This window comes from Schistocerca piceifrons, chromosome 2 (assembly GCF_021461385.2).
Source record: "Schistocerca piceifrons isolate TAMUIC-IGC-003096 chromosome 2, iqSchPice1.1, whole genome shotgun sequence".
NCBI lineage: Eukaryota > Metazoa > Arthropoda > Insecta > Orthoptera > Acrididae > Schistocerca > Schistocerca piceifrons.
The window spans coordinates 876,746,442-876,757,933 of NC_060139.1; the positions used below are offsets into that span (position 1 = coordinate 876,746,442).

The 11,492-nt window shown below is 36.8% G+C and overlaps 1 protein-coding gene across 1 annotated transcript in view; it reads left to right on the forward strand.

Annotated features, from left to right (window-relative positions):
• Positions 1-11,205, forward strand: part of LOC124775952 — a 277,099-nt gene extending 265,894 nt beyond the window's left edge. The window contains exon 3 of the mRNA XM_047250794.1: positions 11,033-11,205. Coding sequence (XP_047106750.1) covers positions 11,033-11,205 — 173 coding nt within the window. The remainder of the gene's footprint in view (positions 1-11,032) is intronic.
• Positions 11,206-11,492: the final 287 nt, after the last annotated feature.

Below are 11,492 nucleotides of genomic sequence, written 5' to 3' on the forward strand. Positions count from 1 at the left end.
AACGACTGAACTGACAGACTCGCAACGACAGACTACTGACTGAGAACCGCTCGCAACACTCGCGCGGTCAAGCGCATACTCTCTGGTCACAGATGCTACAATGCCTCGCCATCGCTGCTGCGTTACATACGTGTTTCATAACCCTCCACTGGGGGGGCAAAAATTTGGCAGCGATGGTGAGTCATTTGGACTTGCCAATCGCGGCAAAATTTTTCTTTAATTAACAAAATCCTACAACTTACAGAATATTTAAATGTTGTGCACACGCACTAAGTACAAAATATTATCAGACAAAGACAAAATGTGAATACTAAACATAGTAGCAAATCAGAAAAAAGTATATACAAATTTTTTGACAGATAAAGTGCACAGGCACTGAAAAAATTCTTTAGCATATTCAGAACAAATAAACAGACTGGCAAAATATTATGTTGACAAGTGACATAAGTGTACTCGCATTGGAGTTCAGCGAATCGAAAAATGTATAACCTATGAACATAAATGATGTTACCAAAAAAAATTTTTTCTTTATGTGACAAGAATCAGGATAGGAAAGGGAAGGATTGCATCATGGTTGTAGCACTTTAGATTGCACACAGCTGCTCTGAAAGTCCATATCTTTCCACAGAAGTACAACACCAAGTGACACAACTTGAAGATCTTTTCCCATCAGAATTTATCAGTGTAGCAAAGACACTGAACTGTCGTAGTAATGTTCCATGTTTTCATTTTGGCAGTACATTAGGTACACCAAACAGTGGGACCATAATAACGTCTTCATTGCTCACGGTGGTGGACAGCATGTCGTGTCAACACCACACTCTTACAAGGCACACCAACGTAGAATTAGTGCAAAACCAAATATAGTGCTCCATGATCACTGGGATAAACAGGACAAATGGACATTGCAGTAATTCAGGGTAGTTAGCTTATGAGGATAAGCACATTATGTCACATAATATTGACAATTACAGACTTAATTAGTAGTTTGTGGCATTCATAGCCCAGTTATTGAACATTTCTGTACCAAGTATGTAGTATTACAGAAAAATGTTCATTAATTGTTTTACATAGAATCAGTAGTCTTCTTTTCCTAGTTGCAAAGCATTATGAAATAATTGCATTCTTTTCAGTTACAGAGTATAATTAAGAATCATTAACCTTCTCTTAATTACAGTTAATTAATCATTTTCATTCCAATAATCATTAGCCTTTTCCTAATTACAGTTAATTAATCATTTGTCGTTAATTAATCATTTGTCTAATTACAGTTAATTAATCATTTGTCTAATTACAGTTAATTAATCATTTGTCGTTAATTAATCATTTGTCTAATTACAGTTAATTAATTAATCATTTGTCATTTCAATATAGTAAGAATTATTAGCCTTAATTAATTACAAAGCATTATTAAACAGTACCATAGTTAATTAATTATGTGTCATTACAATCTATTAAGAATCACTAGCTGGCATCATGGGTAATCGTATTAGAATAAACAGTGGCGGTCCTTCGCCAGTTACAAAGTATATTTAGTAAGACAGAATAATGTTCATCAGAAGTCTTAGTTAAAAAGGAGAGTCAATTATTGGCCTAGCATTAACATAATACATTGAGTGATACAAATTATTGGCACTCATTGGCTATTAACCAAAACATGAAAAGTCAACATGGAAAAAAAAGGGCTAATTAATGGCATAATTAATAACAATTCTTCAAGTGACATTAATTATTGGCACTCAGTGGCCAGCAAGTATTGAATAGAATCATCATTCAGTATTATTCAAATTATTACGAAGTCATTATTAAAAATCAGTTAATTATAGTCATAGCATTAATAATCATGGGCATTACAAGTACTCATTACAATAAACAGTGTTCCTCATTCAGTAGTATTCAGATCATTACAAAGTCATTATTAAAATCAGTTAATTACAGGCAAATCATTAGTAATCACAGGCATTATAAGTGGTATCATTACAATAAACAGTGTTCCTCCTTCAGTAGTATTCAGATCATTACAAAGTCATTATTAAAATCAGTTAATTACAGTCAAATCATTAATAATCACAGGCATTATAAGTAGTATCATTACAATAAACAGTGGCAGTTATTAGCTAGTGACAAAGCATTATTTTGAATATAGTCTCATTAAGAGGTCATTACTCAAGTGACATGCTATTCAGAGTTGATCAGTATTATTCAGAATTATCATAAACTAGTGACATTATGTGGGACTGGTAATACATTTTTTTGGTAGCAATGCATTGCGTTGGGATCGATAATTAATTGCTGAGGCATAATACTTTTTGCTTTTGACCTATTGCTGCAAATGAGGATAGGTAACGTCATTCGTCATGAGTCAGCTGTAGCAAGATTATGTAACAAGGCAGTACATGTGATCACATTTAGAAGTGATAAACACAAATGGGTAAAAAATAAAAATGCAAGTACTAGAACAGGTATAATAACTAACAGGTTTAGTAAGTGTCATGAAAAACTTCTCCTGGAAAAAATACAAAAACGGATTATTGACCTGAAAGAAGAAACGCACACTATGCTGAAAAGTAGTGAACTTCGAATTAACAGGTAGTGAAATGTGTATAAAATGTGCTCCATAGCTGTCCTTTCCAAAACTTTCTGTCATCCTACTATGCAATGTAACACCTGCTGTCAAAGCAAACTGCAACAAATACTTAAATAACTACATAACATAAATACATAACTTCAACATTATCCTCATCTGTAAAGAAAAAACTTCATTATCCATCACTTCATTATCCATATTATCATAACTTCATTATCATCATCACCTGTAAAGAAAAACTTCATTATTCATAATACCATATCCTTCATCATTATTCATCAGTATTCACTATCATCTGCAAAAAATCACTTCATTACTCATTACATAACTATTCCTTATCTCTAGCATATTTCATCACTAAAACTAAGATGTGTAGTTCTCTCTGACAGCCTGCATCAATCACCTTGTATTCTGAAAGAAAAAATTAGTTAAGACTGCTATTCTGTGATGAGTATAGTATAGTCTTGTTAATGTTCGTTAATCCTGATCCATTTACTCTTCCTCATAAAGTTATTGCATCTCCTTTCGTTTATTCCGTAGGTGAAATTCCCATTCATGTTAAATTTATTTCTTAGAATCATCATTCCTTTCTGAAATTGATGACAGAGATTAATGTCTTGCATTTAAATCATATACCCACTAAATAATGACTGGTTTATGGTGACACAATTAACCATACAGCATAGCATGACAGAAAACGTAATATGTCAAAAACATTGACAGTGTTCAAAAAACAAAGATATACACAGAATAATACAATGCAGCAGCAAAAAAATGTGAAACAGTCACGATGTTGAGATGTCATAAGGCAAAAAAATGTCAAAGTCGACTGGTGTGTGTTATATCTTAACTATTTCATAGTCCATACAAACAAAACTGGAGTACAGTCACATACACAAAAAAATGGAAAATGTGCACGGTCTGATGTGTAACGACAAGAAAAGCGACCTGCTAACCTTACCTTGCCGGGCACTTGCCAAGAAAAAACACGATAATCATCAATAAGTAGTCACATAAATATAATTGCAGAAATAGTCGTAAATGTGTAAATTCATCTGGAAAAATATGCACGGTCTGATGTGTAACGACAAGAAGAGCGACCTGCTAACCTTACCTTGCCGGGCACTTGCCAAGAAAAAATACGATAATCATCAGTAATTAGTCAGGTGAATTAATTGCATTAGAAAATGACATCATAGTGTGTTGAATCATACAGTGGTTTCACTCAATAAACGGTTTAATGTTTGAGATATGGTGATTGCCTTTCGATTTTCTGGTTCTCAAAGTTTCGACGTGTACAACATTGGGGTGAGGGATGCTGCGAATCCGATATGGACCTGCGTATAGAAGTTCAAATTTACGGCACTTACCTTTTAATTTGCTGGATAAGTAGTGTGTACGTACTAATATCTTCTGTCCAACGTGAAAGACGCGGCGTGTACAAACCTGTTTTTGCTGTCTTCTCCGGCGCTCTGCGGCACGTTTGATGTTGTTCAGCGCAATGTCAATTATTTCGTGGTGTCGTAGGCGACGACTTTTGGGAAATTCTATTAATTCTTTAATTTTGTTCGGTGGTTCAACGTTTTTCAGTATAACAGTCGGAGATAGCATAGTGGATTCATTTGGAATGGAATTAATTACATCTTGGAATGAGAGTATGTGTGTATCCCAATCAATATGTCTTTTGTGGCAGTATATTCTACACAGTTTACCAATTTCCTTCATTAATCTTTCACAGGGGTTCGAAGAAGCATGGTACTTGGATATATAAATCGGAGAAATGTTTCTGGCTCGTAACATGCGTGTCCATACGCTACTACGAAATTGAGATCCATTGTCAGAAATTACTTTCATTACATGCCCTACATGAGATAGAAAATGTTTTACAAATGCATTTGAAACAGTTTTAGCAGTAGCTTTGCGTAACGGAGTGAAAGTAACAAATTTTGAAGTGAGCTCAACAGCGACAAAAATGTAGCAAAAACCTCTGTTAGTTCTGGGAATCGGACCAAAAATATCTACTGCGGCCATGTGTCTTAATTTAACAGGTATAATGGGATATAATGGAGGAATATGTGAAGTGGTGTCTGATTTAGCTTTCTGGCAAATTTTACAAGACGCTAAAACTCGTCGTATACGTTTCTCCATGTTGGTAAAATAACAGTTCTGTCTCAGTATAAGAAAACATTTTCTTGCTCCGTAATGTGCGTAACTTAAATGAGTGTACCAAATTAGTTTGTTAACCAGTTCGTCAGGAATGCATAATAACCAATTGTTGCTGTCAGGATGAGAGCGGCGAAACAGAATGTCATTGCGTACAGTGTAGTGGTTCCTAATCGTAACATTATTCCTATCTTGCCGAAGGTGTTTAATTTCTTTCCACACATTGTCTTTATTTTGCTCCTTTGCTATGTCCTGTAATGACGATGAAATAAAGTTTTCAAATGCAACTTGCTGAATGTACATGACACTGAAATTTGTTTTGCAGAAGTTGGTTGCTACGTCTTGCTGATTGTTGCCGAGAGAACGCGATAGTGCGTCTGCTATAACATTTTGCGTACCGGGAATGTGAACAATCGTAAAATTAAATTCCTGTAAATAAAGTTTCCATCTACTTAATCTGTCATGAGTAAATTTAGCTGAAAGTAAAAATTGTATAGCTCTATGGTCTGTGTAAACGGTGGTATGTCTGCCATAAAGAAAGTGCCTAAATCTCGTGAAAGCCCATACAACACATAATGTTTCTAATTCTGTAACGGAATAATTTCGTTCAGCGGGTGACAAAATGCGACTTGCAAATGCGATGTTTTTAATTACTATTGAACCATCTTCTTCTATTTCCTGGAAAATGTGTACGCCTAAAGCGGTGTTGGAACTGTCGGTGGCAATGGAAAAATTTCTAGTAAGATCTGGGTGCGATAATAGTGGTGCATTCAACAAAGCATGTTTCAAATAACATTCTCGTGAGCAAAATTCTGCGTGTCAAAAGTAATGTTTGCGTTACTGTAATATGCAATCTGTGCTGTATCTGGTTAAAAACTATCGTACGTGTTATTATTTACGGGAGAACGTTGTGGCATATCCACTATATGAACTGTTCTTTTATTTCTTATTGACGTGTTACGCTATGGATGACACCTATTGTCTGTTTCATTCATCATAATATGTTGTTGCCAAGGTTGTTGCTGCTGAAAAGATCGATTGTTATTAAATGTACGCTGAAAATTGTGCTCGTTATTTTTACGTCTGTCAAGATAGTAATTTCTATACGGCGTATTGCGATACGAATTGAAATGGTGTGTTATCTGTACGTAGTTATTTCTTTGCTGCCATGCGTTACTATTTGTTGGAGCTGGGACTATACGTGCACGCGGCGAAACATTAAAGTTTGCTTGACCTTGTAGACTGCATTGTTGGTTACGTATACTAAGCGGTTGACTTTCATGCTGTTGCGGTGAAAAACGTCTATTGTTACAAAAAAATGCGTTTGCTGTTAATTTTATACATACTGATGATTACGATTTTATCTGTTATTAAAAATTACGGCGGTAGTTGTCATTACGGGAGTGCCTACTGAAGATTGTCACATTCGGTAAAAGATGTCACATCCGGTTTTCATTACATATTCTTAATCCTACAAAGAGCAATAGTTAAAGAGCAGTTTTGATAGATATAAAGGATAGTAGAAGAGAAGGCAGCAGTGCAGAAAACTAAAGATGAAACAGCACTACTACAGCTCGGGGCCCTATGCTCGCTACGGCACATATTCATTAAAGCGTAATGAATCCCCTGAGGTCAATTACGCACTGCAAATAAATTTTAATTTTTGCGTTGCAGGCAATGGCGGTAAAATTCCAAAAGTAAATAGTTGTATCCATGTTAATTCTAGTTCCTTCATTATAGGCAATGCTGTTGTAAATACAAAAATAAATTGTCGCATCTGGTTCAAAGCTAGTTTCTGCATTACAGGTAGTAGCGGTGAATGTACAAAGATAAATTGTCGTATACAGTGCAAAGCGTGTATCTGTGTTCTGCCATTATTAAATTCCTTACATTTTCTTACAAATGCACACTGCTTATTATCAACATTCTCGTCACTGAATTTGAGAATACGTTCAGGTTTGTGTGTGAATCTGTTCGTCTGTGTCGTTTCGTACTTCAAGTTGCGTAGCTTTTCATATTTTAAGTCGCGTGGCTTTTCGGATTTTACGTCTCGTAGTCTCTGTAAATTGCTCACATTATACGTGTTGCGCGAGTCTGACGGATGTTCGCGAAGTGGCGTCTGCTGTGATGTGTTATTAACTGAAGTGTTTTTCATTTCTGTTACTTCTTGTTGTAAACTTGATAGTTTTCTACGCAACGTGTTGTTAGATGAATCGATCTCATTAATTGTCTGCTGTAAATTTTGAAATTCAGGTGTTTGGATAAATGAAACCGGTGCAGTATCGTCTGATTTATTGTCATTAGTATTTTCGATAGCATCAATACGACTGGCCAATTCATCACATTTTTCAGTCAGTATTTTAACCTGATCATCGGTTTTAGAATCAGACGCATTAATCTGTTTTTGCAACTTGCGCGTAGTTTCGCTCAGTTTTTTAACATCACCTTTGATAACATCACAATCCTGTGTTAGATCTAATTGTTCGAATCTATCTGTCACTGTTTGAATATTTACTGTGTGTGTATCTGTTTTTGATTTAAGGTCAGAAATTTCATCCCGTAATTCCGCGTTCAATTGTTCTATGGTATTAATTTTGTCGGACACTGTAGTAATATTATTGTCTACATACGTCTTCGCTTTCGCGAATATTTTACGTTTGTCCTCTTGTCTTTGTGCAGTGATTGTTTCCATGACTTGTCGTTTGACTTTATTTTGATCTTGAATAAATTTGCGGAAACGCGTATCACTGTTCTGTATGTGCTGATTAAAGCGCTCGTTAATCTGAGTGTTCTGCTGTTCGAATTTCGCGTCTATCTTTGCGTCCATAGTGCGCGAAAGTTCTACCGTCATTGCTCTAAACTCGTCCCGTAATTGTGCAGCTTTTTCAGAGCATTGTTTAGCGACTCCGCTAATTTCGTCTCTGAGTGTATCTGTCGCGGCTGTTTGCATTTCCCTTAATTCTTGCGCAACCGACTTTATTTCTTCGCTATTTTTTTGTGAACAAGCCTCAATTTCCGTGCGCAACTGTTCCTTAGTGTCATGGCACTGCGCGGCAACGTCTCTAATTTGTTCACTAAGCTGTCTGTTCTGTTCCCTAAGTTGTTTGAAATTTTCACTCTGTTGTTTGTTATCTTCCCTAAGTTGTCTAAAATTTTCATCATTATTGTTCTTAGACTGTAGCATTATTGTCATAAATTGTTCCAAAGTAACATTACCTACTTTATTCTCACTACTGTTTGATGGTGTATCTACAATTGTCGCGTTTTGTGTGACCATTTGGTCATTCCGTAATTTACAAAAACGTTTATCAGTCGGATGTACATTGTCAGACACTGTTCCGGAATTAAATAAATCCGTCGTACTTTGTGTAACCTGATCACTTTCTTTAGACAAATTTGCCTGTACGTTACTTGAATTTTCCAAATCGGGTGTGTTAAGCTCTGCAGCGCTCATTACCATAGAGCATTCTGCGTCATCAATTGTCGTCAAGTTAACAGACGAGACAATTGAGTTCGTTTGTTCATCATTAAGGTGAAAGTCATCATTAGTGGTTGGAATGCACTGATTGTTAGTGAACGCAGGATTGTCATCATTACGTTGCGTATCACAATTACTATCGGTCACGTTGTTTAAGTCGGTAATTTCATTCACAATACTTCGCGATACACTATTCACAGTCTTTCGCGGCATTTTTACAATAGTCAAAATTTTTCACAAAACAAATAAGCACAATGCAAAAGCAACACACAAATACAACAAAGCAGCAAATTGCCGTTGACCTGTAGAAAGAAAGTCACAATATTATTAAAAGCGTTGCGCTAAATCCTAATTATATCTAAGCAAATAAGAGCAGATATCTGACTGTTGCTCAAAAGACTCTCAACGAAATACGATCCTGGACTTGGTGTCGCCAAGTGTAACCTCCCCACCGTAATTTTAAAAGAAAATAGAGCAATACTTAATAGAAATGGGAGCCGAGTGTAACCTCCCCACAAAAATTTTAAAAGAAAAGGACGATACTAATTAGAAATGCTGATGGACATGGCTCTATGCGTAACCTGCCCACAATCAAATGTACTGACAATGGCAACAAATGTGAAATTCGCAATCTGACTCAATTATAAATCCTTCAAAAAAATTAAAGTCCATTCAGTGACAAGAAAATTCAATTAAACCGAAATATCGGTCTTTGGCCCTGTGTAAAACAATCAGAATTAAAGTCTTACCTCAGAATAAATCAATGTCACACATCTGCTGTTGTTGTTGCGCACCGCTTGGAGGAACTGCATTGCAAATAATAATATTCTCTTTTTTTGTGATTTTACTGGAATTTTTCTTCAAAAGAAGTGGAATGAAATGGGAAGTGCAACGAAATCTTGAGTTCAATAAAAAATTAAATTTTTGAGAAAATGCTTTTGAAATAAAAAATTATTATTGGGAGACTTGTTGGAGAATAATTACAATAAATAAAATTTTTCATTATCTAATGATTATATTAATTAACAGTATACCTTATTCCTCATCTTGACCAGTGTTGCCAACCGCCTACATCACACAACCGCACTGCGCTGCTACTACTGACCGACCGCTCTGCATGACGACTACAGACTGAGTTCTGCTCTCCACTAGACAGAGCTACAGACTCGCAACGACTGAACTGACAGACTCGCAACGACAGACTACTGACTGAGAACCGCTCGCAACACTCGCGCGGTCAAGCGCATACTCTCTGGTCACAGATGCTACAATGCCTCGCCATCGCTGCTGCGTTACATACGTGTTTCAAGGTGCATGTTATGTGGAAGTGCTTACAGACAATCTGTGTCCCTTTCTGGCATTAGAGGTCCCTGACAGATGTAGCGTTTCCACAGGAGTATACCGCATGTCACTGCTCTTTGCTTTTACACTTGAGCGAATTCTCAACAGTAGCTTGGCCTTCCATATAACGCAATCTTAATCCAGTCGAGCGTTTATTGGATGCGGTTGTACGCATAATGAGCCAAGCACGAACCGCCCAAAGCAATAAACTGGAATATGGCTCAAATGGTTCAAATGGCTCTGAGCACAACGGGACTTAAGATCTGAGGTCATCAGTCCCCTAGAACGTAGAACTACTTAAACCTGACTAACCTAAGGACGTCACATACATCCATGTGGATTCGAACCTGCGACCGCAGCAGACTGAAGCGCCTAGAATCGCTCGGCCACACCGACCGGCAGATGTTGAAAGTGACGACCACTCATCTCTTGACACTCTGGGGCCCTGGTCAGCAAGTTTCTGAAGCAGGGTCGAAGCTAGACTGCTGGAATTGCTGCAATCTCATCCTCACTGTTCTGCTAGAGTTCCTGAAGACTATAAGGTTGTTGTGATAGTCTTTAGACTTGAGGCCTCCCCGCACAGAGTAATCGCACAGGTCGGGTGACCAGCCGTGACGAAACAACTCTGTTTGTCGTGAATCTTGTGTAAATGCGCTTCATGGTTCGGCCGGTTGTAAGGGCAATTGCTTCATCCTGTTGGAAATATTTTCCTTCCCCGTCAATGCGACCGCAAATTCACGTCCAATCGTATCCACTCGACCGGGCCAGTTTTATTTGCCACACTCTGTAGTTTCTAACAACAATTTTTTTCAGTACCAGGGATTACCCTCGTGGTTTCCGATTTCTGTCTGAACACTTAACGAATCGAAAAGTTGGAGACTAACACTAACAAAATCATTATATGTTTCTTGCGTATACTACTGACCAGCGTGTGTTGGAATCGCGCCATCACAAGTGGCATCAGCCATATGCATGTAGAAACAAACACGTATGTGTTGATATTCCACAAACGACACTCGTTCTTCGCTTAACCACCTGTTTAACGATACTGACCCTCAGTCGTGGAACGAGTGTTCTTGGTACATCGATTTTTGGTATTCTATGTCCTCACGAGTGAGACCAGATCATAAATGAGAAAGTGCTGAACTGACCCACCTATTAGTTAATAAATGTAAGCAGAATGACTTTTCAAGTGCTACAGTTGTATCTTATATGCTAAAAATCTGAGCTTTTTTATGAGCGCTCTTTGTATTATATTGTTAGCATTAGTACCAAATGGAAAGGTACCATGTAATATTCCTCACAATATTAGCTGGTTTTGGTCTTTGTTGTATAGCCCGAAGGAAATAAACAACATATTTACATTCATTTGCAATACTCAGAAAGTTCCATAATTTACATCCTCATTCTGGTTGTAATATTATTTGTATCATTTAGTGATTTGGCTTTTTTTTCTTTTTCAGGGTCTACATTTGAAGGCAAGATCACATCACGAATCTTTGGTGTTCCTCCCAAACGAAAGAGAAAAAACTCTTTTCAATGGAAGTTAACGCTTCGTCCATTCGTTGAAAAATATTTCAGTGCTGCGCGATTATGTGTAAATGTGTCAATGACGCTTTTTTTACTTTTTTATTAGCTAGACATTTGTGATAAAATAATATTTGTACTGTTGATATACTATGTAATGTGAAAAATGATGTTTATAATTATTCATATCTGTGATTCAACGTTCAGTGTCGTTCATGTAATCTATAACATATGTCGTCATCAACGATCACATCATTCACTTCTGCAGTTATATAAAACTGTCTTTCAGGATTTCTCATGTCTCTCTGTGTTTTTCGACCTACTATGTATGAGCTGTGCCCTCCTGTTGTCATTAATAAAACTGTTGTATGCACTCTCAGGTTGTTTGCAATATTT